Raw genomic sequence first — 18,048 nt, forward strand, 5'->3', positions numbered from 1 at the left:
GTTTTCAATGTAGATCAGGCACAGTGGCTCATGCCTATAGTCCTAGCACTCTGGGAGGCCGAGGTGGATTGCTTGAGCTCAGGAGTTCGAGACCAACCTGAGCAAGAGCGAGACCCACATCTCTACTAAAAGAATAGCAGAATTAGCCGGACGTTGTGGCAGGCACCTGTGGTCCCAGCTACACTGGAGCCTGAGATAAGAAGATTGCATGAGCCTGGGAGTTTGAGGTTGCTGTGAGCTGTGACACCATGGCACTCTACCCAGGGCAACAGAGTAAGACTCTATCTCTAAAAAAAAAAAAAAAAGAAAGAAAGAAAAAGAAAATATTTTCAATGTAAAGTTAGTTAAAATAAAAGCTAGTACTTTTACTACTAGTTCCTAGTACTCAGTGAACTGAGAAATAGCAATTGCACTGACTGTATTTTAAATAAGATATTATTTTAAAAGGGTAAAACAAAACATAAATGTTTCATTGTTTCATTCACTAATGAACTTCCTACTTGAAATTCCAAGCTCATAATGACCTCACAATTGCTGAAGAGAAATGTGTCTCAAAGTTTTCTTTTCAGTCAAACATCTATAGGGAGTATTTATGATACACTTTCGTTTTTAAAAAAACAAGGCCAAAAGCCAAAATAAGTTGCATTCTTATAAAATTCTCAGTCTTAGTATTTTTGTTTATAAAGACTCCTCAGTAATGTAATACTACTAGTATGGTAATACTAAGAAAAGGCAAAAAATAGATTATGATCTTTTGGGGGGGGGTTATAATCTTTTGAAGGAACCTCTTAATTTTTTTTTTTTTTTTTTACCCAGCCCGTAAAAGATCTATTATGTCAACTCTAAGAGTTTTCAACACATGCAACCCGGACTTATAAAAAGAAAAACAAAACAAAAAGCAATACTTTGAGGGCTGGCACCACGTCTTGCTTGTGTTCCTTAAGATTGAACATAGACCCCATCAGAGGGAGGCACTCAGTGAAAATGTGTAAAAGGAGAGAATCATTCCATTAAGAGCTCTCAGTTTAATACAGTTTAATACATGAGAAAACTGAGACCCTGTGAAGTTAAGCACGCTGTCTAATCACCCCAGGTCTTAGAGGTGACATTTCATGTCTCTTCTTCTTGCCCTTTTCTTTTTACTATGGAAGTATTTTTTATTTGTTTAGTTTACTAGATCAAGAGACAGTGATCCAGAGTTTGATGTTTCCCTACTCTTTCTTTACATAAATGGAGGCTAGCTGTATGTACATGTTACATATATGCCCGTTATGGAATACATAACATGTCACATATATATTTAATGTTTCTTAAAATCTAAATAGATGAACATTTTACTTCTGTGGCTCTCAGTTGATCTTTCCACCTAATTGCCACACATCTAAATAGGAAAAAAATAATCTTCACAAACCTGCCAAACTCCACCGTCTTTTCGAACGGAAGACCTCAAACCTTGCCATTTTGAGAGCGACAAGAGTGAAAGTCTCTGAAAGTCTTTTACAATGAATTATCTTTTTTATCTCATCTCCACGGAGTAAAAGTGATTCCCATTGTTCATGCCCCAGTTCACGTCAGGTTAATAGACACACCAAGCTTCACCTACTTTAGTTCACATTTTTCTTCTTCAGCATCTGCCCAGGAATAGGTGCTAATAAATCGATGTAATGAGGGACGGTGTTCACTCTGCTTTGATCCCAAAATACGCCTAAATAAAGATGATTATAGCCACTTGTCAAATCAAATACATCCGTAGCCATCATCAATTTATTTGCTACTGTTTAAATCAATATAAAATTATATGTTCAAATTATTTTTTCCTGGCATAGTCACACCTCCTAATTCACAATAAAAAAATTTATGATCATTTACCAATGTATATAATCATTTATTGTACTTATACTCTGTACAAATCAAATGTTACTATATCTCTTATTTCACATACTCATTTACTTTTGCCCAATCATAAAATAGTAATGTTCCCAAAGAGCAGCCATAAAATTATACTCACCAACTGCTTGACCTCCTATTGAATCGCTCATTATTTTCCATCCCAGACACCTTGAGAAGTTCAGATGTTAAAGAAATAATAAAAAAATAAATTTAGCGAAGTGTATATTTTTGCCAAATGAAAATGAATTCATTTTGAGTAAGAACACATAGGAATTTTCTTACCATTCCTACATTTCCTATATTCCTGGGTAAAGAGGCAATGGTCACTCTTCGAAGAGAAGATGGCTACCAGAGGAGGAAAGTGGACATTTAGAAAATTCTCAGTATGTTATTGTTGCGTGCAGCACTGATGAAGATCCTTGTACACGCACAGCCATGCACTTGACTGCTGCTGAGTTAACAACAGGCATACTTTAAAGGATCTTGGTATGGTCAGGTTGACGTCCAGAAATTTTTTACCACCTTCCCTAATACTGGATTATTTATAATTCAAACAAAAACAGAAGATTTGTTTGGATTTGCATTCACTGGACTTCTAATACTGTTGAACATTGCATTATTATGTTGAATTATGTTTACATCTGCTCTGAATACCACTCATTTATAACCTTTGCCCATATTAATTTTGTTCATATTTCTGGCAGAAAGTTTTTTTATTGTTAATCCAGGGAAATCTATTATGTTTTTCTCACTTTTGCAACCATTCTAAGCTTTTATGCTTAGAATGATTTCCCCCAACTCAAAAGGATAGAGTTACCTACATTTGTATTTTTTTTCATGATGACATTTTTTTCCATTTAACACATTTAAACATTTTCATTATATTTTAATGAATAGATGTGTTTACATATCAGCCTTGAGATTTGCACTAGAAAGAGTTATGTTGCATTATGTGATTCTTTTTTTTTATTTATTTTTATTGTTAAATCATAGCTGTGTACATTAAGATGCACCATAGATGTGATTCTTAAAGTTTAAGTAAAACTTCTAGATATAAAAATATTTTAAATGTGGTAAATAACCTAATTTAAATGGGTTCTATGTGAATCCTCCTGAACCATCATCCCTAATTTTAATCAGGTTAAATAGATTCATTGAGCATCGAGATGATCAAAATGCAGCCTACAAAGCCTCATTGCTTACCCTAGTGCTACCAGAAAGTGATTGTAACTGATCACCTGTGAGCTTCACTCCTTCCTCATCCACGGGGGAAAGGGCAGACTACATGGAATGATTTTAAAATCTCTTACTCAAAAAGTCTGTATATTTAGGAAATCCTGATTTTCAAACTGTGGCAAAAGCTGCCGGTTGAACTTCAATCTCCAATTCTCCTCATATGTAGTCCTAAGCCCTCTGATTTTTAGTTGGGCGTACAGCCTCCAGCATGGAAACCATGCTGTCAGTCTCATTCACAACCAAGAACGAAATGGGAAATGCTATGTTGGACTTCCAGGAAATGTCTTTACAAGGAGAGGGAACACCTATATTTGTTTCTTCTTTTTTTTTTTTGAGACAGAGTCTCACTATGTCGCCCTGGGTAGAGTGCCGTGGAGTCACAGCTCACAGCAACCTCCAACTCCTGGGCTTCTGTGATTCTCTTGCCTCAGCCTCCCGAGTAGCTGGGACTACAGGCGCCCGCCACAACGCCCGGCTATGTTTCTTCTTTTTTCTTGATGTAATGATGAGGACTTGGTGCGTGGATCTAAAAAGTTACCTTAGAGCAAGAGGTGGAAGGTAGTGAAGCAGCAGGAAAGAAGGGGACTACTAGTTCCTGAGGATTGTGTGAGGGGCTCTACCATTGCTGGACTGCGTATTTCCAACACTGGCTGTCCAGGACAGCAGAGACACTATTATCATACTGGCTTTCCTTGTGCTGCCAGGCAAACTTAATTGATATGCAAATATAGCAGGAAGTATAAAAGCATATTTGCATAAATACACATACACGTACACACATATATATGAATTAAAGTCACTTTTATGATTTACATTTTAAAGGCATGCAACTTCAAATAATACTTTAAAACCTTCTGACTTGTAAACATTTGATAATTTGTTAAGTGAATTAGTGCTTACCTTCGAGTTTAGAGAAGCTGAACGTTTTTTAATTTGGCAATCATCTGAAAGGAAAAACACATTTGTACATACATGTATATTAATTATACCTGTAATTTACGTTAAAGCAGTGTCTTAATTCTTTACAAAGTAAAGCAAAGGTCAGGAAAGATTTACTGAAGACTCTAGGGGCTACTGAGTGATATGACTATCTGCTTATTATTTATTTTGTGTTGCATAACAACTGACATCTTAACCAATGGAGTGCAGACTTGTGTGTGTCACTGAGGGTATCTACAATACCCACATGGCACATGGCAGGCACTAAATGAATAAAGGAATCCAAAAGCACAGTTCAGAAGAGTATCAAATACGGTTAGGAGCTTTTCTACAAGAGGCAATACATCATTAAAATAAGAATTCTGAGCCTGGGGCAGTAGTCTATGCCTTCAATCGCAGAGCCTTGGGAGGCTGAAGCTAGATAGCTTGAGCCCAGGAATTTGAGCAACATACTGAGACCCTCATCTCTATAAAAAAAAATTAAAAATTAGCCAGGCATGGTGTACACTAGCTGTAGACCTAGCTACTCAGGAGGGTGAGGCAGGAGGATCACTTGAACCTATCCTGGCAATATACAAGAACCCATCTCAAAAAATAAAACTACTGTAAAATTTCTAGAAACCATATGGTGAGGTATTTTTCATGGCCTTATATGTCTGTTTTTCAGTCCATTAGTTTTAGCTTACTGTGCCTTCTTTGAGGCATCAAATCATTATTGATGAGAGTGGCTCACTTGAAGTATTGCACCTCACTTTATATACATGGAGAAAAAGCCAATTCTAATGTATCCTAAATAGGGAAATACTAGAGTCAACTTAATGATTTGAATTAGTATATTCTCTCATCACAGCAGTCTAAATTAAATATATTCTCTCATCACAGCAGTCTAAATTGAGATAATGAACATTTGGTGTCATTACCAACGAACCCTTCACGTCCCCAACCTGTTTTGTGACATCTTATTTTTGATTATATAAATAACTGGAATGAGTTATTTTTCTAATATAACTTTAACCTAAGAGTCTTTACCAAAGGTAAAAGACAGCATGAAAGAATACGTTAGAAAAGCATAATGCTATTATCTTAAACTTTTATTACCTTCATCTTCAAGAGGATTAAAAGACCTTTCATTCTGCAAAAGAACTTGTTTCAATTCTTCTAATTCAGCGTGTTCTTTGGCATACATTCTCTTCAAGTTTTCTACATGCTGAATCATCACTTCAACTGCTTTACTAACCCGGCTTTCCTAGTAGGAAAAAAAAAGTAAATTTATGCTGAAAATACTATACTCAATACTCAATTAAAAGATGGCGATTAAACAACATGCATTTACCTCCACTCCTTTCCTAAATCCCACTAAAATGAAAAGAAAAGGTTTTAAAAAGGGGAGGGGCATGCATCTCAAGGGCAAATAAAATAGAAGAGGATATAGTAGCATCAAGATTTTGTAGAAGGACTAGTGGTAAACGAGTGAGACCTGAAAAAGCTGCACCCTAAAAGAAGCAGTGATAAGAACCCAGAAGTAACCTGGGTTGTTTAGTACATCTGATGAACAGCAAGGAAAACAGGTCTGGTTGTAGTACAATAGTCCAAGGAGACGGTCACGAAAATCACGTAGGTCCCCTGACGCCCTTCTAAGCCATTGGCTTTTACCCTGAGTAAAGTAAGGAGCCACCAGAAGACTTTGAACCAAAATGTAACTTGATTTGGCTTAAGTTTTAGAAGGATTACTGTGAGTGCTTTTTTAAGAACAGACTATGGGGGGAGGGATTGGGATTAGATGCAAGCAGAGGGACCATTCAGGAAGCTATTATGTTAATCTGGAAAAAAACAGAATGGGAGCTCATAGAAACTTGGTAGCAATAGAGGAAAATAAGTGGTTGAATTCGGACTATTCTCCGATGGTAGAGCCATTTCTGTAGGGATGGGTTCGAATCCATGGTAGGGATTTCTGTAGGATTGAATGTGAAGGGAGAAAGAGGTATGGAGAATTACCACCTTCCGGCCCCAGTTTTGGCTTGAGTAACTAGAAGGAAAGAGTTGTCTTTGACCAAGGCGAGATGAGTGGTGTAGGCCTGGGAGGGACCACGAGCAGTTAAGTGTGAGATGTTCATCCAATATCTAAGTGGACGTGTTGGGTCAGCAGCAGTATATTCCAATTTGGAACCTGAAGGAACAGTTTAGGCTAAACAGGAATTTGAGAGTCACAGGCTGCCTGCCTGGCTTAATACGGGGATTGAGTGCAGATGGACGTCAGATGGACAGCAGGGGAATACTGGAGCTTCAGCACCAAGAAAGAGGTCTTGCGGAAAGAAAGCAACTGCAAAGGACCCTGGAAGGAGCAGCCTACGTGTAGAGGGAAAAGCCCAGGGAGTGTGGCCGCTGGAAGCAGAGAGGAGCATTTCCAGGAAGAGGAAGAGCTCAGCCACAGCAGACCAGGACAGAGAAACTGAATGGGAAGTTCAGTCAGCAGGGGGCAGTGGTTTTCTAGCCATGCAGGCACCAGCAGTGGAGAAGGGCATTTCAGCAGGGTTACAGATTTTCCAAATGAGTTGAAACAAGAAAGGGAAAAGTGTTGGGGGTTCATGCCAAGTAATGAATACTACGTTTGACCGTGAAGTTTAAGCTTGGTCAGCAAAGAAGGGTGGACAACAACAAGGTCAGAAATGTGCAAAGGTATGAGGGCGCAGGGTTGATAAAGAACTAAACATCCAACTTCACAGTGGGAAAGCAACAGATGATACCTAAAACAAACCACCAAACAACAGCACAAGCTATTGAGAAACATAGATGCAAATATAAAACAAAGAAGCCAAAATAGGTGAAGGTTGTTGCTCTGAAGCATAAGAAATTGGGTCATAAAGCTTAGAGTTTCCTGACTTAAAAAAAAGTGTGCACACATAACTGTAGAAAAAATAAGAAATAATCTCTAGTTAGGGGTCAACAGGAAGTAGGATATAAAAAGTGTATAAGAGGGCGGTGCCTGTGGCTCAGTGAGCAGGGCGCCGGCCCCATATACCGAGGGTGGCGGGTTCAAACCCAGCCCCGGCCAAACGGCAACAAAAAAATAGCCGGGTGTTGTGGCGGGCGCCTGTAGTCCCAGCTGCTCGGGAGGCTGAGGCAGGAGAATCGCCTAAGCCCAGGAGTTGGAGGTTGCTGTGAGCTGTGTGATGCCACGGCACTCTACCCGAGGGCCATAAAGTGAGACTCTGTCTCTACCAAAAAAAAAAAAAAAAAAAGTATAAGAAATGATCAACACTAAAACTACCACCACAATTAAATATCTCCTCCTTAAAAATATATATTTTAACAAGTCTCTTGCAGCATTGATAAAAAAAACATGCAAGTCTCTCCAGATTTGCCCACAAAAATGTTGAAATTCTACTTCTCTAAGAATAAGTGCACAAAGATGTATGTACGAGGATATTTATTGTAACATTGTAACAGCTAATGATCAAGAACATCCTGAAGGGCGGGGCCTGTGGCTCAGTCGGTAAGGCCCCGCCCCATATACCGAGGGCCCGGCCGAACTGCAACCAAAAAAGTAGCCGGGCGCTGTGGCGGGCGCCTGTAGTCCCAGCTACTCGGGAGGCTGAGGCAAGAGAATCGCTTAAGCCCAGGAGTTAGAGGTTGCTGTGAGCTGTGTGATGCCACGCACTCTACCGAGGGCCATAAAGTGAGACTCTGTCTCTACAAAAAAAAAGAACATCCTGAAATGGTCCAACATGAGGGACGGTTGAATAATTTGTATCTATTCAACAATAGAATACCATAAAGTGATAGTTATATGCATACTTATTTCATATAGCAAGTTATCTATGATATAAATGGAATTAAAAAGAATCAGATTATAACATTTCATAAAGGGAGCATCTGAAAGAATATATCAACACTTATAATTATCACTGGCTAATGTTATTATCAGAGATATTACATTTTTATTTGCATATTCCATTTTTTCTATATAAAACACGTATGCCTTGTGTAACAAATTTTTAAAACTTCTTGTAATAAATGTAATCCATCATCTCAGGGAAAATAAACGCTTTTCATTGTAACTGGAGAAATGGAGACAGGTTACCTGGTTAATGGCCCCCAGCATCTCAGCCCTACTGGCCACTCGCACTGTACACTGGCTGAGAAACGTGATGCTCTTCTCCAGCTTCTTAATTATTTCCTGGGCCTGGTTGTCATCCTCACACAGAGGTGTTAAAGACTGAACAGAGAGTAGAAGATGAAAAAGACATCCCCATAAGTGCTCAGCAAGTGATTCTAACACGTACCATGTAGCAAATGTGGATGACACAGGCTCAGTGCCTGTGGCTTAAGTGGCTAAGGCGCCAGCCACATACACCTGAGCTGGCAGGTTCAAATCCAGCCTGGGCCCACCAAACAACAATGATGGCTGCAACCAAAAAATAGCCGGGCGTTGTGGCAGGCGCCTGTAGTCCCAGCTACTTGGGAGGCAGAGACAGGAGAATCACTTCAGCCCAAGAATTGGAGGTTGCTATGAGCTGTGATGCCATGGCACTCTACCCAGGGTGACAGCTTGAGGCTCTGTCTCAAAAATAAGTAAATAAATAAAAAATAAGGGTGGCGCCTGTGGCTCAATGGAGTAGGGCACTGACCCCATATGCCGGAGGTGGTGGGTTCAAACCCAGCCCCAGCCAAAAACTGCAATACATAAATAAATGGAAAGCTCAGTCAAAAAAAAAAAATGTGGATGACACAATCTCAGTCATCTTGGTGGAGAAAAACAAGAAGCAAAGACCCATAATGAATGATACCAAAATACGTCTGTCTTTGATCGCTAACAAGTAGATATACAGATGGTCACAAACCTTTTATGTCTATTCTTGATCCCTTCTTTCTTTATGTCCCAAATTTCCTCATGAGCACTCACTTCTTGCTTCTATAATTCTACCATCAACTCGTAATGGTAAAGAGATTCATGCTTATAAATGAATGTATCATTTACGGGAAATAAGTTGAAATTTTGAGAAGAGTGACCAAACATGCAGGAATCAGGAATATCTGACTGCTACACACACTGCTCTTCCACGGATTCTAAGGTATCAACCTTGGTATTTATAAATGTTTGGTGACGTGGATTGGGCTGGACAGGGTAGTATGCATTCATTCCCTTGTGAATATTCCTCCTAAACCAAGGACAAGATGATGTCCTTCCTGATGAAGGACCATTTTTCTTACTAAGTTACAGACGGAATTAAGAGAACAGCAGATTTGGAAGCAAACAAGATTTTGCACATCATTCGTTAGCTGTGTGATTGTGAGTAAATTTCTTAGTCTCACCCAAATCTAAAACATTATAAATTGTAAGAAGTGCCATTATTTTGTGTATAATTTTTAAAAAGTGTTGCCTATAAAACCATTAGGCACCACTGATTGTAATTGTGTCATAATTCTAGAAACGTTAAAATGTCAACCTGTCTGATTTGTTGTTTCCTCGTTGGTCAGGTGGAGACAATGACATTCTCCTCCGGGAAGATTGTAATAGGAGACGCCAATTGCTTGTCGTGCAGTTGGTGCTCAGTGAAGAGCAGCCACTTGGGAAGCAGACATGACAGGCTGTGTTCAGAGAGTTGATAACCAACTAGAATGGCAATGGTCAGACACGCAATTTCTTACAGCAGTTTAAATAACCACCTCCCGTTGGGAAGGGACAGGCAGAGGTCAGTTGTTAATAAAACAGAATATGGTTAACCAAACTTGAATCATGAAGAAATAGAAAATCTAAGTAAACCTATAACCAGTAAAGATATTGACTCAGTAATCAAAAACCTCCAGACATAGAAAAGCCCATGACTGAACAGCTTCCCTGGGGAACTTCACCAAACATTTATAAAAGAATTAATGCCAATCCTCCTAAAACTCTTCTAAAAAATTAAAGAAAAGAAAACACTTCCAAGCTCATTCTATGTGGCCCACATTATGTTAATACCAAAGCCAATGCATGTGAAAAGAAAACTACAGTCCTGGCTCAGCGCCCATAGCACAGTGGTTAAGGCACCAGCCACATACACTGAAGTTGGCAGATTCGAATCCAGCCTGGGCCTGCCAAACAACAATGACAACTGCAACAAAAAATAGCCAGGCATTGTGGTGGGAACCTGTAGTCCCAGCTACTTGGGAGGCTGAGGCAAGAGAATCACTTAAGCACAAGAGTTTGAGGTTGCTGTGAGCTGTGATGCCACAGCGCTCTACCGAGGGCGACATACTGAAACTCTGTATCAAAAAAGAAAAGAAAACTGCAGTCCAATATCTCTGTAAGTATTGATTTAAAAATCTCAACAAAATGCTAATAAACTGAATCAATAGCCCATTAAATGATTATATACAGCAAGTCAAAGTTATTTCTAAAATGCAAGAATGGTTCAAAACATGAAAATCAATTAATGTATTATCTACGTCATGTTAACAAAAAGGACAAAAACCACACGATCATGTCCATCCAAGCAGAAAAAGCATGTGATACGATTCAACATCCTTTTGTGATTTAAAAACACACACACATGAAACCAGGACCAGAAGAAAATTACCTCAAGAAAAATCCTGGAACATAGTCTTCTTAGTAAGTATCTCAAGAATGGAAGAAAAAAATAAAAAAAAAAAAAAAAAAAAAAAGAAAAGAATGGAAGAAAAAGTATCCAATGTACTCAGTACTATTATGAAACCAGTATATAATCAACCATACTTTCATATGAGAGATAAAACACAACTATAGCCCAGGATGAAGGTGAGAATAGGAGGGGGAGGGGAGGGAAAGGGGGAGACTGAGTGGAGAGAGAGAGTAATCCATGGGACCTCACCTATGGTGCATATTACAAGGGTACATGTCAAATCTATTGAGAGTAAAGTATAAATGTCTTAACACAATAAGTGAGGTGAAGGCTATGTTAACCAGTTTGATGTAAGCATTCCAAACTGTATATAAAATCAGCACATTGTACCCCATAAATGCATTAATATACACAGTTATGATTTAATAAAAAAATTGTTAAGAAAAAAATTTAAAAAATAAAAATGAAAACCCTGCAGTGAATATCATGGTCAGTGGTGAAAGACTGAAAGCTTTTCATCTAAGACAGGAATAAGGAAAAGATGCCCACTTTGAGAACTAGAAGTTCTAGCCAGAACAATTAGGCAAGAAAAGGAATAAAAAGGCATCTGAATCAGAAAATAAGAAGTAAAATTATCTCTATTTGCAGATGACATGAACTTTTACATGTAGCAAACACGAAAAATTCCACAAAAAAATCTGTTGGGATAAACACATTTGACAAAATTGCAGGACACAAAATTAACACATAGTTGTGTTTTTATATACTGATCATTTTCAAAAGGAAATTAAGAAAACAGTTTTACTTACAATAGTATGAAAAAGAAGAAAATACTTCAGAATCAGGCCATGCACAATGGCTCATATCTGAAATCCTACTACTCTGGGAAACTGAGATGGAAGGATCAGTTGAGCTCTGCCCTTTGAGACCAGCCTGAGAAAGAGTGATACCCTATCTCTATTAAAAATAGAAAAATGAGCCATCATTGTGGTAGACACCTGCAGTCCTAGCCACTGGGGAGGCTGAGGCAGGAGGATCACTTGAACCCAGGAGTTTGAGGTTGCTATGAGCTAGGCTGACACCATGGCACCGTAGCTGGGGTGACAGAGTGAGACTCTGTCTCAAAAAAAAAAAAAAAGTGGGTAGTGCCTGTGGCTTAAAGGAGTAGGGCACCAGCCCCATATGCCAGAGGTGATGGGTTCAAACCCAGCCACGACCAAAAAAATAAAAGAAGTTAAAGGTACTACAAATAAATGGAAAGATCTGTGTTCATGGATTGGTAGACCTAATTTTGTTCAGATGTCCTTACTACCCAAAGCAATCTGCAGATTCAGTGCAATCTCTATCAAAATTCCAATGGCATTTTTTTTCAGAAATAGAAAAATTTATCCTGGGCAGTGCCTGTGGCTCAGTGAATAGGGCGCCGGCCCCATATGCCGAGGGTGGCGGGTTCAAACCCAGCCCTGGCCAAACTGCAACAAAAAAAAAAAAAATAGCCAGGCGTTGTGGCAGGCGCCTGTAGTCCCAGCTGCTCGGGAGGCTGAGGCAAGAGAATCACGTAAGCCCGAGAGTTAGAGGTTGCTGTGAGCCGTGTGATGCCACGGCACTCTACCCAAGGGTGTTACAGTGAGACTCTGTCTCTACAAAAAAAAAGAAAAAAGAAAAATTTATCCTAAAATTCATATGGAATCTAAAATGATCCTGAATAGTCAAAACAACTCAGAAAAAAGAAAACAAAGTTGGAGGACTTACACTTCCTGATTTCAAAGTATATCATAATGCTTCACTAAATAAAACAGTATGGTACTGGCATAACAACAAACATGTAGACCAATGAAATAGAGCATGCAGAAAAAAGATACTCATATATACAGTCAAATGACCTTTACAAGGGTGCTAAGAATACACAATGGGGGAAAGGATGGTCTCTTCAACAAAATGGTACTAAGAAACCTGGATATCCACATGCAAAAGAATGAAGTTGGACTCTTATACCATATACAAAAATTAACTCAATGTGGATTAGATGCCTAAAAGTAAATCCCCAAACCTAAAACTCCCAGAAGGAAACTCCGGGGTAAATCTTCAGAACACTAGATTTGGTGATGATTTCTTAGATATGACGCCTAAAGAACAGGCAACGAAAGTGAAAACAAAGTGGAATTACATCCAACTTCCAAGTTTTTGTGCAAAGAACCCAATTAACTTAGTGAAAAGTCAACCTACAAAATGGGAGTAATTACATGTCTTTGGAAATCATATAACTAATGGGTTCATAATGCAGAATATATAAAGAACTTCAACTCAACAAAACAATTCCAAATAACTCAATTAAAAAATAGGCAAAAGAGGGCGGCGCCTGTGGCTCAAAGGAGTAGGGTGCCAGCCCCATATGCCGGAGGTGGCAGGTTCAAACCCAGCCCCAGCCAAAAACTGCAAAAAAAAAAAAAAAAAAAAAAAAAATTTGGCAAAAGACTTGAATAGATCTTTTTTCCAAAGAAGAGATACAAATGATCAACAAATATATGAAAAGATGTGCAACATTAGTAACCACCAGAGAAATGCAAACCAAAACCACAGTGAGATATCATCTCACGCCCATGAGGATGGCTACTATAAAACCACATGCACTGTTGGTGGCAATGGGAAATAGTGTAGCTGCTATGGAAAACAGTATGGTTGCTCCTCAAAAAATTAAAAACAGAATTACCATCTCATCCAGCAATTCCACTTCTGGATACCTATATACCCATAAGAATTGAAAGCACGTACAACCACCTAATCTTTGATAAACCAAACAAGAACTTACCTTGGGGGAAACACTCCCTATTCAATAAATGGTGTTGGGAGAACTGGATGTCTACATGTAAAAGACTGAAACTGGACCCACACCTTTCCCCACTCACAAAAATTGATTCAAGATGGATAAAGGACTTAAATTTAAGGCATGAAACAATAAAAATCCTCAAAGAAAGCATAGGAAAAACACTGGAAGATATTGGCCTGGGGGAAGACTTCATGAAGAAGACTGCCATGGCAATTGCAACAACATCAAAAATAAACAAATGGGACTTCATTAAACTGAAAAGCTTCTGTACAGCTAAGGACACAATAACCAAAGCAAAGAGACAACCTACACAATGGGAAAGGATATTTGCATATTTTCAATCAGACAAATGCTTGATAACCAGGATCTATAGAGAACTCAAATTAATCCACATGAAAAAAGCCAACAATCCCTTATATCAATGGGCAAGAGACATGAATAGAACTTTCTCTAAAGATGACAGACGAATGGCTAACAAACATATGAAAAAATGTTCATCATCTCTATATATTAGAGAAATGCAAATCAAAACAACCCTCAGATATCATCTAACCCCAGTGAGAATGGCCCACATCACAAAATCTCAAAACTGCAGATGCTGGCGTGGATGTGGAGAGAAGGGAACACTTTTACACTGCTGGTGGGACTGCAAACTAGTACAACCTTTCTGGAAGGAAGTATGGAGAAACCTCAAAGCACTCAACCTAGACCTCCCATTCGATCCTGCAATCCCATTACTGGGCATCTACCCAGAAGGAAAAAAATCCTTTTATCATAAGGACACTTGTACTAGACTGTTTATGGCAGCTCAATTTACCATTGCCAAAATGTGGAAACAGCCTAAATGCCCACCAACCCAGGAATGGATTAACAAGCTGTGGTATATGTATACCATGGAATACTATTCAGCTATTAAAAAAAATGGAGACTTTACATCCTTCGTATTAACCTGGATGGAAGTGGAAGACATTATTCTTAGTAAAGCATCACAAGAATGGAGAAGCATGAATCCTATGTACTCAATCTTGATATAAGGACAATTAATGACAATTATGGTTATGGGGGGGAAGCAGAAAGAGGGATGGAGGGAGGAGGGTGGGGCCTTAGTGTGTGTCACACTTTATGGGGGCAAGACATGATTGCAAGAGGGACTTTACCTAACAATTGCAATCAGTGTAACTGGCTTATTGTACCCTCAATGAATCCCCAACAATAAAAAAAAAAAAAAAAAAAAGTTTGAGGATACCTGCTCTAGAAGCTGGAAGAGGCAAAGAATGGAAGGAATGAAGGTCTGCCAACACCTTGATTTTAGCCTCATAAAACATAAGCCCTGGACTCTTGACCTCCAGAGCTACAAGAGAATAAATGTGTGTTGTTTTAAGTCAAAAAAAAAAAAAAAAAAAAAAAGAATTGAAAGCACGGGCTCCAAGAGATATCTGTACATTGACTTTTTTTTTTTTTCTTCAGTTTTTGGCCAGGGCTAGGCTTGAACCCCTCACCTCTGGCCTATAGGGCCGGTGCCCTACTCCTTTGAGCCACAGGCGCCACCCAGACATTTCTAATAGCACTATTCACAATAGCCATAACTGGAAGCAACCCGAATGACCATGGGAGACTGTGATGTGCTACATTACACAACAAAATATTATTCAGCCTTGGAAACACTTTTGCAGGCTATAATATAGACAAGCCTTGTAGACATTACGCTAAAGTGAAATAAACCAGTTACAAAAGACAGGCAAATACTGTATGAATCCACTGATGGGAAGTCTCTAAAGCAGCCGAATTCGTAACAGGAGATTGGGTGCTTGTCAGGAAGCAGAGTAAGTTGAAAATGAGGGAGTTAACATGCAGAGTTTCAGGCCCCAAAGAGGAAAAGTGCTGACAGCTCTGTTTTGCAACAATGTAAATAAACTTATACCAGTGAACTGTTAAGAACTAAATTTTATTGTATTTTTATCACAATAAAAACAGAATATAGTTCCCCAATTTTAAATTTAAATTTAACTTTAATTCTTCATCCACATGTCGTCTTTTAATCTTCTGATTCACCTCTGAATTCATGACAACGCCACAGTGTGGAAGGGTAACAGTGGTTGGCCCCCTCTGTACCCCCTTTCTTCTCACACCTCACGGCAGGCTTGCCTGTCATCTGCAGGGCTGAATCAGTCAGCGTGCACTTCCCTCCGTTAATCATAAATGGAAATAGACTTTGATTCTCTTCAACGGGGCTTAAAACTGATATGGTCTCCTATTGCTACTTTCTGCAAGATGACTCTACTGCCTGAAATCCAGAGAGAAGGCCGATGACGCGTACAACTTACTTCAAAGGACATGTTTTGCTGTACTGCTGATATTCTCCTATTAGTAAATTCGGGATCAGTCTAATCCTGAATTTTTACTTTCTTTAATTCACTTTTGAGTCATGAAAGTCTGGGTGCCTGGTATGGGTTTGGGTCATACGTGTAAATTCATACGTAATTGTGAAAACATTACGAAAACCGTGACTACCGTGTTTAGACCCCTCATGTTCTGGTTCTCACCTCCAATAGCTTTAAACAGTTAGTGATCTCTTTCTTCAAGTTGTCTTCAGCCAAATCACGGGACCTCTCTTCAAGTTTCACTCTTTTCTCCAATGTAAACCAGTCACACTTAAATCCCAAAGATAATCTGAGAAATTCTGCCTGTTGCCAAAATAACGAGAGGGTTTGGAGAGAAAATTAGGCGTGGTCGAGTATTTCAGCTTCCTACCAGAGTACAGGGAGGCATGTGCTTGTCCTCCCCGTGACGCTGTATTGACATACACAGGCTTCCTCTGCACTCACGCACTGCCAAGCCACACAGACACCAAGCTATGACAGCTCGGGCAAAAGCACAAAGCAACTGCAGCAGGTCTCAAGCACTTTTTAAAAAAGAAAACAAAAAAAACAGGTGCTTTAAACTCACCTCTACCTCCTTCTCATTAGCAGAAGTGCTGTGGGATGAGACAAAGAACTTACTCAAATAGAATGCAACAGAAAAATAAATCATGTTGACATGCTGGGTGAAGAATCACTTACTGGTCACTCTGTCTAAAGTTAACCGATTTCACAGTGGTTACGGGAAGAGGGGCAACGGCAGCGTCTATTAAAAGACAGTATGATATTATTTGGTTAAGAAGTCTTAACATTTAAAAGCACATCTCATTAAACATTGTTATGTCGTATCTCCACTAATCAAAGGCATTTCATCTAAATATGTCTGAAATGACAGCCAGCTAATAATGTGTTTGAATTAGAAGACAATATTATGCTGGGCTTTTGGGATCACAATGACATTGAAATCGTTGGCTCATGCTTCAGCATGTGAATAGTCTTTGAATCTTCAAGATGTCTCACAATCAAGAGACAGCCCAATTTGTTCTCTTTGCATTTGAACATTTATTTATATTTGACCCACTGGCTACATGCCTCCTTCTTCTGGCATTTGGGCCCCTCTTTGCTGCATTAATAGCAGTAGCAGCCGCAGCTGCAGCAGAAAGAGTAGTTGTCAATAATAGTAGTAGCAATAATAATAGCAGTAATAACAATAATGGCAACAATAAACATAGCGTCAACCACAGGCTTACTATATGCCAGGCCCAGAACAGAGCTCTTTACACAATCCCAGAACTCTGGGAGGCCAAGGTGGGTGGATTGCTTCAGCTCAGGACTTTGAGACCAGCCCCAGCTAGAGCAACACCTCATCGCTAAAAAAAAAAAAAAAAAAAAAAAATAGCTGGGCATTGTATCAGGCTACTCTGGAGGCGGAGGCAGGAGGATTGCTAGAGCCCAAGAGTTTGAGGTTGCTATAAGCTATGACACCATGGCACTCTACCTCTACTCTGTCTCAAAAATATAATAAAATAAAATATGTATCGTGATTTTCTTTGAGAACTTTGTTAAGGACAATATATTAGCTATTAAGAGCTTGGATGTAAAGTTAAACAAACTTGGTTTCAATCTGAACTTTAGCCTTGACTTCAGCATTATACAATTCACCCATGTAATAAGAATATTTTTACCTCTTAATATTTTGAAATAAAACCTATAAATTAATAAATCTGAGTTTGGCTCTTAAAGCTATCCTGTCTTAAACAAGCCACACCCTCATTGAGCCATCTACAAAATAAGGCTGATATTATTTTTATAGAGTTGCTAACTTTTTTTTTTTAGACAGAGTCTCACTTTGTCATCCTTGATAGAGTGCTATGGTGTCATAGCTCACAGCAACCTCAAACTCTTGGGCTCAAGAGATCCTCTTGTCTCACCCTTCTGAGTAGCTGGGACTACAGGCACCTGTTACAACACTGGCTATTTTTAGAGATGGGGGTCTCGCTCTGGCTGGGGGTCTCGCTCTGGTTTCAAGCTCCTGAGCTCAGGCAATCTGCCTGCCTCGGCCTCCTAGAGTGTTAGGATCATAGGCGTGAGCCACCACACCAGTCTATCGCAGCTACCTTTTATAAGAACTTCTGCTCCAGTCACTTTTCTAAGTGCCTCATCCATAATAATTTATCTTCACTGCAAAGCTCCTATAGCAGATACTGTCATTGTCCAC

General features: G+C 39.2%; 1 protein-coding gene across 1 annotated transcript in view; it reads right to left on the bottom strand.

The window, feature by feature from the left end:
• IRAG2 (inositol 1,4,5-triphosphate receptor associated 2) overlaps window positions 1-18,048 on the bottom strand; it is a 97,833-nt gene that overhangs the window by 2,601 nt on the left and 77,184 nt on the right. Inside the window, 9 exon segments of the mRNA XM_053554358.1 lie at window positions 1,604-1,705; window positions 2,009-2,058; window positions 2,173-2,235; window positions 4,027-4,070; window positions 5,164-5,311; window positions 8,147-8,281; window positions 16,017-16,157; window positions 16,420-16,447; window positions 16,533-16,596. Of these exon segments, the coding sequence (XP_053410333.1) occupies window positions 1,604-1,705; window positions 2,009-2,058; window positions 2,173-2,235; window positions 4,027-4,070; window positions 5,164-5,311; window positions 8,147-8,281; window positions 16,017-16,157; window positions 16,420-16,447; window positions 16,533-16,596 (775 nt within the window).

Source organism: Nycticebus coucang, chromosome 12, assembly GCF_027406575.1.
Source record: "Nycticebus coucang isolate mNycCou1 chromosome 12, mNycCou1.pri, whole genome shotgun sequence".
Lineage (NCBI taxonomy): Eukaryota > Metazoa > Chordata > Mammalia > Primates > Lorisidae > Nycticebus > Nycticebus coucang.